This window comes from Drosophila suzukii, chromosome X (genome assembly GCF_043229965.1).
Source record: "Drosophila suzukii chromosome X, CBGP_Dsuzu_IsoJpt1.0, whole genome shotgun sequence".
In the NCBI taxonomy this organism is placed as follows: Eukaryota; Metazoa; Arthropoda; class Insecta; order Diptera; family Drosophilidae; genus Drosophila; species Drosophila suzukii.
This window is the reverse complement of record NC_092084.1, coordinates 9,985,862-10,002,399: the sequence shown is the minus strand read 5'-3', so window position 1 is coordinate 10,002,399 and position 16,538 is coordinate 9,985,862. Positions and strand designations below refer to the sequence as shown.

General features: G+C 39.6%; 1 protein-coding gene across 1 annotated transcript; it reads right to left on the bottom strand.

Moving 5' to 3' along the window:
* Positions 1–12,765: 12,765 nt before the first annotated feature.
* Positions 12,766–14,264, bottom strand: LOC108016694 (uncharacterized). Its single transcript, XM_017083418.4, has 2 exons — positions 13,882–14,264; positions 12,766–13,551 (listed from the first exon to the last, which is right to left on the bottom strand). Exons 1-2 carry the CDS (start codon positions 14,162–14,164, stop codon positions 13,001–13,003), a joined length of 834 nt encoding a protein of 277 aa, XP_016938907.4. The 5' UTR covers positions 14,165–14,264; the 3' UTR covers positions 12,766–13,000.
* Between the last annotated feature and the right edge of the window lie 2,274 nt (positions 14,265–16,538).

Here is a 16,538-nt window from a genome sequence, read left to right as displayed (position 1 = left end):
TTTTGCGTTTTTGTTTGCTGGACAAATAAAAAGCGTGTGCACACAGGACCAAAGGAAAATCAGGGGGAATAGAGGGTGGTTCTGACGTGGCAGCAGGATAGTGGAAAAGTGGGTGTGGCCGGGATGTGGACTCGAGTGTCACCACCTCCAAGGAAGAAGCAGAATCAACCATGTTCGCTTTTAGCAAGTCATCGTGCGGCAGTTTGGGGATCTGGGGATACAACTCCAAACGATGGTCGTAAAAAACGAAAAAGAGGAGAACATCAGAATAAAATGGCTCTCTAATCTCTTGCTTATACAATATAGGCAGACATGCAAAGCTATAGGCACATATAATGTGCGTAAATGCAGATCTCTGGGGAAAGGGATAGTTTTTAGTACAAGCTAACTTAATACAATGAGAAATTTACCAACAAAATTTAGTTGAATGTGGAATGGAACTGTGTAATTTTTAAAGAATTTATTAAGTTAAGAACAAAGCTCTTAATTTTTAGTTAAACCATGTTTCATGGTCCATTTTGCTATACTAACTTCTTAATTTTCATTTGTTTTTTATTTTGATATATTACCGATTTGCTTTGCTTTTCTCACGACTGTTTTTTTTCCTTTGAATGGGGAGGTTATATTTTTTTTGATTTTGAGGGTTTGTGTTATTGATATCGTGCGACATTTGCAACATTATTATTGTTTGTGGTATTTCTGTTTCTTTTTTCGATTACATAAAATTGAGTGGGATTGCATTCCTCAATTCCTCAATCAAGAGCAGCAGATGTGTGTTGGCTCCACTGATTTATGGACAAATTTATGGTCAGTCCTTTCTAGTTTATATCTTTTTTACTTTCCACTCCCCTTTTCAACTCGTCAAAAAAAATACGGCACAGAGAAAAGGGAATATTTTTAAGGAGAGTGATTTTTTAAAAATATAAAATACTATATGATCCAGATAAATATCCAAATTGGTTGATTTATTAAAAAGTAGTAATGGATTTGATCAGATAAGTCTTTTTAACAATGATATAAACATTAAAACACCTAAAAAATAAATATATCTCATAGAGTTTAATCCCATTTTTTCCAATGCACTTCTTTCTTGCCACTCTTTTTGGACCCAAACTGCTGAAAAGGTGTGAGACGCGGCGGGTCAACAACAGATTGTCGGGACAGATGTTTTGGCTGATCCTTTTTTCCCGAATCGGGGTTCTCGAGACCTAGTTACGCAATGATTTGTCCGATTGTGGGCGTGCTGGAGACCGCCATAAAACACTCGACCCACGAGGGTTGGAGGAGAAAGGTGCGCCTATTTAGTCATAATTGGTCGCCTAATTGGGCCATTGGCACGAGGCGATGATGAAGTGCATCCAGACAGGCAGTCCTTTTCAGCTGCCTTTTTTCGGGATTGGTATAGGGATGCTGCGGCTGTGGCCAAGCCGATAGCCAAGTTAATTATAAAGCCCGATCTCAGCTGTCCGTGCACAAAAAAAAATTAAGATTGAAAGATTTAGAAAATGTTAAAAAGTAATAATGATTAATATTAAAGAACAATAATCACACGTACCTATATTACATTTTGTTATTTAATTAAAAATTAAATATATATTTTACTTTAATATACCTATTAAAATATATATTGAAGTCATAGACTTACTCTCAACAACTTTACTTATTATTTAACCATATACCTGATGTAATATTTTATTTAATAAGTATCACCATAAAATTGATGTATATATTAAAAACAAGACTATTGCTGAGTGTAAAAACTCATTTGTTTTTTTTTTTGGTTGAAGGTTCCTTTTCCCCCGGTGTTGGCCCAAATTGGAGCCAAAGTTGGACTCTTTTCGAGGGCAGGCACGAGCCAAGAAACCGCAGAAATGCAGCTTGCATTGGGAAGAGGACAAAGGAGTGGATGGCCTACCAAGAACAGGTACCACCGCATCATCATCATCATCATCGTTGCAAACGGGGAACAAAAACCGAAATGGGAACGGGAAGAGATCCTGCAGGAGGACAATGACGCTGCCGATGATGTGCTGCAGTTGCAGATAGAATTGCCAAAGGGGGAGATCCCGATCCTCGATCCCCGATCCTTGCACATTGAGCGGCACGTGCCCCTCGCTTTTCGTTTATTTACGAGTTGCGATCATGTGTGGCAGGGATGCAGCGCGTGTGAGGATCCTCCACTCGACTCCTGGATGCACCTGTTCGGCGGTCCTCTCCTGTCCCGGCCCATTAAGCCCAGGGGTTGGGGTCTCGTTTTCAGAGAAACAGGTTCAACGATCGCTACCTGTTCACCGCTCAGAGTTGCAGCATCAGGATATCGCGGCAGTTGCCAAGGTTGCCAGTTGCCGAGGCAGTTGCAACTGCAGCAGCATCTTTTTTTGGCTTGAGCAGGGGAATATGTATTACACAGCTCAAGGGATCTGCGAGGATCTCAAGGGGTCCTTAATTTGAAGGTATGACTCACCATATAAACTGCATCTTGCAGGTTTCAGTTGACCTCAATGCAAACTCTTTATTAAAAAAGTATTAAGAGTAAGCCTGTTATTAAAATACGGACAGCAGATATATCAAAATAATATACACAGAAGTCATTACTAAATAAATACATTTACTATAACTCAGAAAAATGTATCTATTAAAAACCCCTTATTGGAACACCAAATGTTCTTTTAGAAACCCCAACTAAGGATTCTCCAAGCCCCCTGCCTTATCAAGAATCCTTTTCCCCATCCATCCAATAAAGAAAACCGATGTCACTGTCCCTCCAAAAACCTTGTAAGTCAATTCAGATCCTGATGTCCCCGGACCCCCATCCTAGAATCCACAACTGACGCTCCAGAGGGCAGGAAAATTAAAGGTAAGGCATATATTGTATCGTATAGGGTTCGGGAAGAGGGAAAGAGGAAGACATGTGCATGACTGCTTAATCTAATTTAACTGCAATGCCGGGGACGTTTTAATAGGAAAAGACAAGAGAAGAAGAGCGAATAAAAAAATAAAAGCAGCCAGAAGTCAACCCTGCGTATTTGGTATACCCTATACCCTATACCAACTACCATTGTAATATCAAGAAGGGGGCCCTGAAGAAAATAAGGAAAAACCTGCGGGAATGCCAAGGGCCAGGACAGTACAAAAGCAATTAAAGAAAAGACGATGATGATGATGATGATGGTGGTGATCTCATGATGATGTCGATGATGGAACAGGGAGAGCCCTATACCATCAGCAAAGGTAGAGCACACTCAACCGCAGCGCCGGAAGTGCACACAAAGAGATGGAGATAGCTAGATACGGGAAGATACTCCGATACTGCAGATACCCAGATACTCCAGATGAGCAGCGCAATATATAAATAAAGAAAAAAAGAAGGTAAAAAGGGAAGGGCGCCCGAGAAGATCAAGTCCAAAGTCGGGGGCATCTCGACGTTGCAGTTGCAGTTGCATTTCGCGCTTGAGAGGGCACGTGCCCCTGCTCATTCGAAGGGCGAACCCACATGACATTTTTTACCTCCTAAACCTGAACCCATTCCCATTCCCCCTTTTCGGCCATATATATATATATATATACAGATGGTGGCCAAGTCTTGGCACAGAGGGTCCAGCTGCTGCCCACAGAAGTTCTTGATAAGGTTTTCTTCACTCGGGATTGTACATTTCCAAATGGTACGCCCATACTATCTTAACTTTAAAGCATCTTTGTATGGCTATTAAAGTTTATTAAAGAAATATATCTTATAAGAAATTTCCTTATAGATATTTTAATGTATTCCATTAAAATGGGGCAGCTTAAAGAACCTTATAATCTTTCAGGAAAACTGTTTTTAGCAATCTTAACACTATTTCCAAAACTCATTTTTCATATAATCCTATAAAATCTATAGACTCAATGGAAACACTTGAGAAATAAACTATATGGATGGTTCTAAGACCCAAATCGAACTCCTGGAGTTATTGCCGCCATTCAAATTGATGGTTTTCGGTGCCGCGAAAACAAGGACATGGCTTCTCGTCCTGGCTTAATCAGCTTAGGAAGCCTCGAATTAAAGAAAGAAGTTCCACAACTGCCCCTCGGATGCGACTTACTCGTAGACCCCGTGTAATACGGTCAAGTTCTTAAGTTGACGTTGCACTATCAAGATGGTGACGAAGGCGGAATGATGTGTTATGGCAGCTGGTCGATTTTTTGGTCAGGGTTCCGTAATTTCCTTGGCTTCCTCCTCGTCCTTCTGCTTTTCTGTCTGTATTGTGTTCCTTTTTCACCATTTTCTTCGCCCTTTTCACAGGTTTGTGGGCAACGCTCGAGCGCCCCAGTTGATTTGGCATTCGTCCTCATAATCTCGCCCGTGCCACCGTATAACTAAGTATAACGTCAGCTGGAAGAGTTACGCCAGAGGTCCGAGGTCCAAGATCCTCGGCGTGACATACACTCAAGACAGGGAAAAAAAATTTCAAGTACAATTTTCTTACCAATTTTGGTACAATGTTGGAAATTAAAATAAATAAAGTTGCAAAAGCGCCATCTTTTGGTATATTTGGAAAACATTTTTAAATTGATCATCATCAGTAATGGATATTATGATAGTCGTTTTTCTTTTCTTGTTCTGTTATATGACTTTTATAACTAGTATATTAACATATTTTATTATTGATTTTTAGATATTTGTATCGAACAATATTCAGTGATTTCTAATGAATGAATGCTATACACTTATTCGATAAACTATCATATTATATCAACATTTTTTTCCCCAAGTACCTCTATTTTCTTCCAGTGCTGTAGCCGTTACAAGACGAACGACAATCGACACACGACAATTCCCCGTTCCTGCCTTTCCTAAATATCCACGCCTTATCGAGGGACCTCCTTCCATTACCATTTCCATTCCCATTCCCACTTCCAATTCCATTTCCACCTGGGGCGCACAACTGTCTTGGTCTTGGGCGGCTGTCTTCGGTCCGCTGAGCAAATGGCGGGAAAGCAATCCCAACCAAGTCCAGCCCATATGGCAAAAGATATAGACGTTCTTATCAGAGGGAGAAGCAGAGCCACCGGCTCCCATTTGGGAACTGCTTGGGATCTGTGGGGTTTGTTTTAGTTTCGTATTTTTTTGGAGACCCATGCGGGTCCCATGAAAAGCTTCGGTGATAAGCGTTCAGCTGAGCGTGGGAAAATGCCGGGAAATGCCTGCTTATCTGGAGCGTAAATATCGTCGTCTCAATCCACATGCAAATGTGGGTGGATTATCACCTAAAATTAGTGTTACTTTTTGTCCAAGGAGATGTTCAAAGAAGCATTTCGAACTTCACGGATCTTTGTTTTGTTCTGCTTGTTACATTTAATTTGTAACCCTAACCGAGTAGGGTTGTGGGTTTTATTATATGGTTTATTTAAAGCATCCTAATTAAAATGTAATAAAAATGTTACCAAAAAAGTAACTTATATGGGAGTTAATAATTATTCAAACTTAAGGAATACAAAAGATATGAGGGCCTATAAAACAGATGTAACTCACTAAATCTCTTTTTTATTTGTCGGTCTTTTGCTTTGTACCAGTTTCATTGCTTGCACGTGATAATTGCATCGTTTTTGATTTCGTTGCTTTTTTTTCTAGGATTTTAATTTTTATCTCGTTTTTTTAACGTAAATGATTCAAACACACAAGTAAGCTATAAAATACATTTCTTTTTTTTGCACCGCAATCTTAAACAATTTAAGTAGTCCCCAATCGAAAAGAAAAAAGTGCATAAACCTGCTACTTACTTCAAGTTGAACAGAGATCTAGGTGTTCAAATTGGCAGACTCTTCGTGTCTGGTTTATAAAACAACATATATATATATAAATACTTTGTATGGGATATATATATATTATATTTATGGAGCTGGCCGAAAGTCTGTCTAGCGTAAAGAAACAAAAGGAAAACGAAACTAAAGCATGAAAAGCTGGAAAAGTGTTTCCTGGGCGGAAGGAAATACGGATATGTGGTACAAGTTCAATGCAACTTACTTTCCGCTCAACTTTTCAGTTTTTTTATATTTTTTGTAGAGTCAAAACTATGATCAAGGACGTAAAAAATAGAAAATTTACTCAAAAATAAATTTCCCTTAAAATGACAAAACAGTCGGTCGAAAAACTGGATGGAAAAATCGTATTTTTGGCTAAAATGTGAATCTCGTAATTTTGACCAAAATCGGAATCCCATTTTTTCGCCCTAAATATGTAGCTGCTATAACAAAAGTTATTGTCAGATAGAAGAATGCCATACCTCGTTGAACTCGTTGCTTAATTTCCAATCCATTGGCATTCAAACCTGGAAAATTTTAATTTTTGACATTTTTTTCAAAAATTACGATGCAACCCCTGCAAAAAATGCGAAAATGGGTCAAAAAATAAATTTTCCTACAAATGATTGGAATCGTTAGCACAGCTAACAAGCTGTTCAAAACAGTCGGTCTTTTAGCTGTACTCCTTCATTTGGCTAAACTACGATCGAAAAACTGGAAAGAAAAATCGTATTTTTGACTAAAATATGAATTTTGTGTTTTTGACCAAAATCTGAAACCCATTTTTTCGCCATAAAAATTCTGTTTTTTGGCTGCTGTAACAAAAGTAATTGTCAGATCGAAGAATGCCATACCTCGTTGAACTCGTTGCTTAATTTCCAATCCATTGGCATTCAAACCTGGAAAATTTTAATTTTTGACATTTTTTTCAAAAATTACGATGCACCCCCTGTAAAAAATGCGAAAATGGGTCAAAAAATAAATTTTCCTAAAAATGATTGGAATCGTTAGCACAGCTAGCAAGCTGTTCAAAACAGTCGGTCTTTAAGCTGTACGCCTTCATTTGGCTAAACTACGATCGAAAAACTGGATGGAAAAATCGTATTTTTGACTAAAATATGAATTTTGTGTTTTTGACCAAAATCTGAAACCCATTTTTCGCCCTAAAAATTCAGTTTCTTGGCTGTTGTAACAAAAGTAATTGTCAGATCGAAGAATGCCATACCTCGTTGAACTCGTTGCTTAATTTCCAATCCATTGGCATTCAAACCTGAAAAATTTTAATTTTTGACATTTTTTTCAAAAAATCACGATGCACCCCCTGCAAAAAATGCGAAAATGGGTCAAAAAATACATTTTCCTAAAAATGATTGGAATCGTTAGCACAGCTAGCAAGCTGTTCAAAACAGTCGGTCTTTAAGCTGTACGCCTTCATTTGGCTAAACTACGATCGAAAAACTGGATAGAAAAATCGTATTTTTGACTAAAATGTGAATTTTGTGTTTTTGACCAAAGTCTGAAACCCATTTTTCGACATAAAAATTCAGTTTTTTGGCTGCTGTAACAAAAATATTCGTCAGATCGATGAATGCCATACCTCATTGAACTGCCAATCCATTGGCATTCAAACCTGGAAAATTTTAATTTTTGACATTTTTTTCAAAAAATCACGATGCAACCCCTGCAAAAATTGCGAAAATGGGTCAAAAAATACATTTTCCTAAAAATGATTGGAATCGTTAGCACAGCTAGCAAGCTGTTCAAAACAGTCGGTCTTTTAGCTGTACGCCTTCATTTGGCTAAACTACGATCGAAAAACCGTAAAAAATATGAGTATTTTTGACTAAAATCGAGTGCCCACTTTTAGGCCCTAAAATAAATTCCTTTTGGCTGGAATATTGCAAATGAAAGTCATATTGAAAAATGTCATACACCGTTGACCACGTTGTTTAATTTCCAATCCAGAGGCGTTCAAACCAAAAAATTTAAAATTGAAAAATGCATGGTTATAAGGAGTTTTTTGTTTAATTTTCAAGTTGTTTAAATTTGCTGCAGGACTTAATGCATTTATCCTTTGGTCCTCTGGCCAAATGTCAGATGTCTGGTCTAGAAGAGAATCCAAATTGAAAACGCAGCGTTGAGTGAGCGTGCCAAATGCAATTATTCGACGTCTGCCATCTAAAAATGCCAGAACCTCTGGGATTACGACCCCAAAAAAGCATCTGCTTTCCCGCTGGGCGTGGGTGGGGGATGTTTATTTGGTCTTTGGTCGAGGACCACACCCTATAACCTTTAACCTCACCTTGCTGCCCATCCTCTGGATGGATGTGCGTTAAAAGTCACGATTAAGCGCCGCATCAACCCACCGAATGAAACACACATTTCCATTTCCACATCCCCATGATGAGCTGTTGACTCTTCATATTTTTGTATTTTTGGTCTCGGGTTTTTGGGCTTGGGTTTGGGTTTTCCTCTCTATCCCGGGGGTGGATGTTGGCCTGGGCTTGGCTTTCGGGGCATAAACTGCATGAAATTAAGTAATTAACTGGCTGAACTTCACTCCACAGGTCACCTCATGCGGCTCAAAAGGTCACATCAATATGCCATCAGCCATGATGAATGTGCGCTGATTTATCAAGTCCAATAATGATGTTTACGAAACCAAAAAATACCTAACAAATATAGATTGGCTTGTGACTAAGACCTTTTTACTTAAGAGTGCTCTAAAATATATAAAAATTGTTTGGAAAAACACAAGTTCACCAAGGCAAAAAATTATATGACAATTTCGTTAGGTTTTAAAACATATATTATACAATTTAATGATGACGAAAATCACACGAATTTATAAAGATTAAGATTTTATTGGAACTAAACATTCGTTGTTAAATGTAATTCCAATGACATACAAGCTATAAAAAGCTTTGGAACATCTCTGTCATTTTGGTTCCCGCCCAAAAGTTGCTCCCAAATCGGGGCATATAATTAGTGACTTGATCTGGGATCGGGCATTAGGGATCACAGCTGTTAGGTACCGAATGATTGCCGCGAAATATGTGTGTTATTCCTTATGTGTTATATGTGTATCTCACTTGAACCCCGGCGCACACAAACGAGTTTGCCCCCGAAAATAGCTTTGTTGGCCCCTTCTGATCCCCGATTCTCGATTCCCGAGTCCTAAGTTCCTCTTCTAGTCGCAGTTCTTGTCGGACATGACATAGGAAAACAATAGACGACGGCCCTCCGGACAATGGACCACATCTATATAGATATATATACATATAGGTGGAACAAAGGGGCCAGGAGTGACCAGCGGTCGAGGTGGAAAGTTCCCAAGCTAAGTAAATGGAAGTACATACGGAAATGTACAAATACATAAATGGACGAAGGCGCAACGCGCAAGATCGCGAGAAAAATGCAAATGAGCTTGGGACATTAAGTACTGGTCTCTGGACTCTGGTCTCTACTGACCATTGTCCAGTTTCGAGACCATACAGGGGTTGCTGGTCTTTGGTCTTTGGTCTTATTTCGGAGGTCGTCTTAAGGTGGGATAGGACACACTGCCGAACTGCACTTTTCTTTTGCATCCCTCCCAAAGAATCCAAATTCCAGTTTTCGTTGTGCTCCCATTGTAATGAGTTCGCGCTCGTTACTCACCCCGTTTCCCCTGGAGATCTCTCACCCCTCCCCTGATCCTGACCTTATAGCCTAACCCTTCCCCTCGCCGGAATTGCAGTTGGTCAGCAGTCATCATCAGCAGTCGCCTTAATTTACGGGCCCTCGGGCGACCTCATTTGAATATTAGTTGGGTTGGTCCTTCTTGGTCAATGATCTTGATTTGGGCCGGACCTCTGTGAAATTGCCACCGCCAAGATATTCCAGATATTCTCACATCCTTATGCATTACACGCTTGACCAGCCGATCGTCCTTCCCCATCCCACTTCTTATTTCCCATTTTCTAGCCCCTCTGAACTCATATTTCACTTAGCTGACCAGTCCTGGTCATCCCGTTTTCGGAGCGGTCAACATGCGTATTACAATTTGATCCGGAATCCCTTGATTAGGAATTTGTTTTATGACGCAGTCACTGTTTTTTTTTACTTCTTCCTTTTCGACCCTTGCTCCTTGGCCGTTAAAATGATAATTTATGGATCCGCGGCCAAGGTCCTGCCGCATCCTTTCTGGGTTAATGAGAGTTTGATCTCGCGGCGATTTATCTCTGGTCTTCCAGAGGGCAGGCGAAATATCTTATTGATGGGATTAGCTAAGGAATGGGGTTATCACACTGCGAGATTTCCCAGGCCAGAGAAATGGGTATAGAAATACGTGGATCTGAAACTAAAGGTATTTATTTCAAAGATTAAAGAATTTACTAAAAGAAAGATAACATTTAAGAGGTATTTTACGAAGTATTGGACTTCAGAGGTGTTTTTTGGTCACCTTTTTGCAACCCATGGACAACTTACAAACTTTACAGTCTTTACAAACTTTTACAGTCATGTGATTATAAACTTAAGATCCGATAGATAGTTTTATGGGCTCTTTAAGTTAAGTTTTGGGTAACATAAGACTAATTTTCTTAAATATTTATATATAATATAATATAATGTATAATAGAATTGCTGGCTTGCAAATTTAAGGATCTTTGAACCTCTGTCATAAGTATCTTTATATCCATGGCAATAAACAATCCATAATTTCCCCTTTCCTCTCCTTTTCTGAGATACCCCCATTTAAACACGCTCCATTTTCGCTATCTTTTGATCCGTTGCCTGTTTTTCAGATGTCCTGGCCCCTCAATATTCTCGGGCATTTAGTATCCTTAATTGCAAGTTGTTTCAGTTTCAGTTTCGGTTTCGCAGTTGCAAGTCCAGCTGAGCTCGGGATGTCCTGAGACCCACCGGACCCGAACCCGAACCCGAACCCGATCGAAATGAGGTCAGTGACTGAGGAACGAGATCGGGATAGGAAAAGTGAAGAAGAAGGACAGGCTGGCAGGACCCTTGGGCATTGTGCCAAGGCGTAACGGTTTTCGCCGCCTTTGTTTTCTTTTTTACTTATTTTTTTAGTTGAAAGTCCAGGACGTGTCCTTTGAATGGCAGGCCAAATTAAAGCAGGGCAACTTTCGGTCAAGGATTAGCAGGACTTCAGTGGAGGATGACCAACGGTCAGTTTGAAGTTTGGGGAATACAGAAAAAACAAGAAGAGTAATTTAAAATCATTATTTAAGATATGGTAATGCTTACATTATTATAATTATTATTTAAGCATCCGAAAAGTGACGAATACACACAAATTCTTTGAACAATTACCCAGAAATATAATCTTAAAACTGCTTATATTTCATTTAAATACCAAATTGCTATGATTGGCTTAGAGCCAAAGACGACCCCTGTACAGCTTCCATAATGGAGTGCAAAAACTGACATTTTCCAACCCAAAAATGGCCCTTGACTTCGGTCTAACCCCCACAACCCCTGATGAAAACAGCCCAACCCTTAGCATCCCAAGATCACGCGAGTCCAAGAGTCCGAGAGTTGAAAGTTCAAAGAACATTCTCGGACATTTTTAATGAAATTGACATGGACCCTTTTGGGTTTAAAGAGATCACACATTGGTGGCAGAAAATTCAATTAGTTTTTGGGCTGGAAAGTTCAAGATTTTCGTGTGCCATTGGACATTGGTCAGCGGATCAAAAGGGGAAAGGGTAAACTTATCTAGCGCAACGAAACAGGATGTTGTCCAAGAATAAGAAGGAAAAGGGTTAAGTCGCCAAACGGGTTTTTGCTCATCAACCGTTGTTGATTTATGGGTTCGCCACCCCTTTTCCCTTTCTTTTTTTTTATTCGTCATTTGGGCCAAAGGTGACAGATCAGATCCAGATTCCCGGGGCGCAAGTAGAGCAGCATCCCAAAACGGGATGATGATGATTATGATGATAATGCTGATCTTTCCCTGGCCACTCGTCTGCGTGTTAAAATCCCTAACCCTAAATCCCTGCTTCCATCGATTGTCCTCTGAAGAGATATAGACAATCTGCAATCAGCTGCCTGACCAATTAGTCAAATGTCTTGTACAGAGGCCCTCTCAAAAGATTTCTCTGGGAAAGTACTTATGATCTGGAACCAAGAGTTCAAAATATATGTGTTTCAACACACCAGCAGCAGTGGCATTTCAGTATTTCAGGTGAAACAAGTTTCGGTTTTCCACAATTTCAGCATCATTTGGCGGCTCGTTCTCAGCACCTTTTGACCCCGCAGACGAGTGTCGTTTTAACTGCGCCCAAAAACGAAACAAAAACCGAAAAAAACTGACTAACTGAAAAAATCAGACTAAGAAACACCAGCAGCTAACAACTCGTAATATGTTTTTATTGCCATAAAAGATATGGTGCTGCGACTTAGATGAAAGCTGACCGAACTGGCTAAGTGGTCAGCAGTTTCCGTTAGCCCTCCGTGTTGGCCATCTTTCCCCGCTTATTTCACTTTATATTATTTCTCATTTTTGACCAAGGTGGCCCAGACCAGGTGTACCAACAAAAAGGCGACAAACACCACACACTTAATTGCTCATATCTGTCACAACGGCAAGTTCGAGATCTGCTCTTCATGTCATGTTTATTTGCTTGGGAATCTACAAGATACTTTTTAGGGACTCCTTTGCTGGGTGCTCCAGAAGAAACTTGAATAATTCACATGCTTCGCAGTTCGGTAACCCTTGAAAACCTTTATAAGTTATCGATTTGACTAAATTTTATGTTTATGGGAATCTACAAGATTCTTTGGGGGATTTTTAGTAGGGTTTTCGAGAAGTAAATGGAATAATCTACGCGCTTAACCCTTTTAAAACTTTATGAATAATATAATCGTTACTAAAGTGTACTTAAATAACATTGCCTTAAATCCATTAACAAATTTTGAAGTTTATCATATCATATCATATCATATCATGGTATATATGATTATTATAGCTACGATGGTAAGTTAAGCCTTTTTTTATGGTATACATTTGCTTTTTTAATTTGCAAACATATATTTTTAAACACGTAACTGAGTTTGTGACTTGCAGTTAGAGAGCAATCAAATAGTGTGACAATCATAACCAAGAGTTACTTTTTCCAATTAATTTGTAGTGGGATGAAGCACGAAAATGGTTTTTGTAAACGAAAAATTTGGAAAGAATAAAACGGAAAGCACAAAAATTCTGTGGCACAAGATTCTACGCATATTCCTGGTTCGGTTTTAGGCTATTAGTTCGGCGAGTGTAGATGCCCAGAAAGGTCTTGCATTGGGCGCAGAAGACATACTCCCGCTCATCGGGGGGGGATAGGCATGGAAATAGGCACTTTAGCCAGGAGCAGCATCCGGAATTCAGATCGGAGGCACTCTTGACCACCGGACGTCTCTTGTAACAACAGGCCGGGCAGAAGAGACTTCCCTCGTAGGCACACCACTTGTTCACGGAGTCCTTGAAGTACATCTGACGGAGGACCTTCATCTCCTCGGCACAGGGACATGGGGCATTCCAGGGTTTTGGATATGGCAGAGTCTTGGTTGCTGGACCTGAATGATCCTTGGTCTTCGGATATGAATTGTTCTTGTTTTTCGACAGATCCTTGGGTGTTCCAAATGGGTTATTATCCGTTGGTTTTCTAGATGCATGGGCCTGGGAACATGGACCTGGCTGAGCCTTTTTGGCGGCTAAATTGATCGTTGGAGTCGGGGATTTTCTAGTCGTGGGGTCTCCAGAGATCCTCTTCTTGACTTTAGCTATTCAATAAAGGGGTTTTTGGAGAAATAAATGTATTATATATTATGACATTAAATATGAATATATTATTGGTGGCTTTTTAATTTGTTATAACAAGGTGAAATAGAAAATAGAGAAAATATTTTATATTCTTTATGGAGTTATTAAGCAGTTTATAAAAAAATGTATGAATCTAAATGATTTATGTTAAATGAGCATTCTGATATGTATATTTATGCATAAATGTTGGATCTAAATAATTTATGATTTATCATACCTTTAATATCATATTCTATTCTATAAAACAGATGGTTTTCTTTGCATTTAAATGAAAGAAGATGTCAACTTACCGTACTCCAATCCATCAGCAGTGTGGGAATCCGAAGGATTCAAAATCTTGCTGATCTGCGACATACTCCCGCCGCTTCCGCTGGATCCACGTCCCGAAGACAGCATTCTATGGATGTTCCTGATATTGCCACTGGCATCCGCGAACAACTCCGGGTGTTCCATCTCGATGTGGCGGACCAGACCACCGGTGTCGTATCGGGAACACCGAACCACCTTCATGCAGTGCGCACAACGCACGCACTGCTCGTCGTTGTTGATCTTCTTCGAGTTTTGTTGGGACATCTCAGATCTTTTTTTAAAATATTTACTAAAAAAGTCGATTTATACTTTACGCAGCAAAGGTGCTGTTGAGAATGACTGCGAGAAATGGGGTCTACGAAATGATTGACTTGAAGTCTTAACATCACAGCCTACTTGATTTTAAGATTTGAGATAATATGACTCGTAAATGTTGTTAAAAAACTTTTTATCGCAGGTGCCAAGCAAAACTCTCGACTTTTAGTTATATAAAATGACTTAAAGAAATTCCATTAGCTTAGAGGGGATTTTTGAGATACCCCTGTATAAAGAATGTTTGTGTTTGCCAGGCATTTTTAAAAAGTAAAAAATAAACTTTAATATGTATTGATTAATTTTAAAACAATTCCATTTTAAACATATTTACTTTGATTCAAAGCTCCGAATAGCTTTTGCAATTAGAACCAAAAGTTTGACTTAACAAATCCATCAGCAACAACCGCATCCAGTGGTGCATCATGCAATTTTCCTCTTCAATTTCCATTTTCCATTTGCCGCATTCATAAAACAAACAGAAAAACCGAAGAAGAAAAAAAGAAACCTAGGCGAAATCATAATAAATATCTCGCGTAAATGCAACAAATTTGTGGCGCATGCGCAACCAGCAACCGGCTGCTGTTGCCGTGTAATTAACAAAAACAACAGAAGAGCCCACCACCACCCACTGCACCACCTGCACCACCGCCCCCTGCCCCCGCCCACTTTGCCACCTTCGATGAGCTAACCTTTTTTTGTTGTTTCTCTCTCTGTTTTTTTTTGTTTTTTGTTTTTTAACTGACGGCACGCGCTGCGCTGCGATGCAATTTTTGGTATCTGCAAGATACATTCGCCGCTTTTATGATTTACACTCGCCTCGCTTTATATAATCGGATCGGGCCTGCACAACCTGCACAGCTGAAACAGAAGCATTTCATAATTGAAAATGTTGCAACTATTTGGTGGTAGTAGCTCCTCCATCCATCCATCCATCCATCTGTTTGGTCGGCTGACTCTTGGCTGCGTTGCATGTTTGATTTCTGCTAATGCAATGCGGCATCTTGTTGCTGTTGTAATTAACAGCAGCGTTTTTTTTTTGTATTTTTTTGTATATCTTGGGGCCTTTTAAAAGGCCTCAAAGGCATCCAAACATCCAAACTCCGTTCGGTAGGAAGTGGCCGCATATCAATTGCCTGGAAATGCGATCAAATCACTGCCGGGTTTCGTTCGGAACACCCAGCAAATACTTTTGCTTTGCAAGTACCCATAAACACAGTCGATAAAGCTGCGATTTCCAGATGGGTTTTTACCAGATATATCTTTACTTTCCCTAGTCTTACGTAGCTTTACTAAGCATGGTTTATATTTGAACTTTTTCTTGATGGTTCTAATGGAAACAAATTTAACCTTAGATATCTTTGGAACTAATGTAATGAAATTTGAAACTTTAAGTTATTAAATAGTTAAAATATACCATTTGTTACATACAGTCAGTATGTATAAGAATATTTAATGTTTAGGTGTCTTAAAGTAACTCATCTCACGTTTGGTACTTTTTTCGCCTTCCAAAATTCCCAAGAGCCCTCCATTAGTCACATTTAAATATGGTAATCGCTCGGAGATCAGTTGACAAGGCCAAAAGCTGCACACTTGAGTCTCAAGTTCGTGGGCAAAAAAAGAAGAGTGTAGAAGCTCTTCTCGCGCGGCGCCTTTCGTGATGGTCGGTTCCCAAAGGTATTCGCTTACCATGTCCGTGATCCGCTATCGCATGTCTAGTATCACTTTCGATCGCCTTATCATCGCTATCATTTCTGGAAGGAAAGAGAGACTCCCGGGGGGCCACTTTGCGCACGCGCAGTGCATCACGTTTAGCCAACACCAACACCAACACCCGGGCAGCTCGCACGGATACGGATGGATGGCTAAATGGATGGCCAAATGGATGGATGGATGGATTGTCCGCGGAGGAACAGGAACTCGGGTTTCGCTCATATGAACGCAGACTGGCTCCAGACGGTCGTGTTATCCGAAACCAGCTCTTACGTAAGGAGGCTGCACCCCAGCTCAAATAAAATTGCCCACTCAGCTTATACGCTATTAATTGTTTCCAGAAAAGGTTTGTATAATTGTTCTCCACAAAGCATTGCTTACTAAACAAATAAACTGCAGATAACTCTTATAAATATAAATACATTTGTAGGTGAGTGTAAATATGAGCTATGTGCCAGTCACTGTTCTTTTTTTTAAGCCTGCTATACCATTTTGTAACATTTTATAAATGTCTCTTAATTTATTGATACATACAAACCAATCTATCGATAATTCGACCATATCAATTTAAAGATTTAGGGTAGCATTGCGATTGTTTTTTGTGATTTTTATG

Bases quoted from the DNA above. Each gene is read 5' to 3' on its own strand.
- LOC108016694 (XM_017083418.4), bottom strand. From the start codon at position 14,164: ATGTCCCAACAAAACTCGAAGAAGATCAACAACGACGAGCAGTGCGTG. The intron at 13,552-13,881 runs GTAAGTTGACAT...TTTATTGAATAG, and splicing joins TGCTGATGGATTGGAGTACG to CTAAAGTCAAGAAGAGGATC.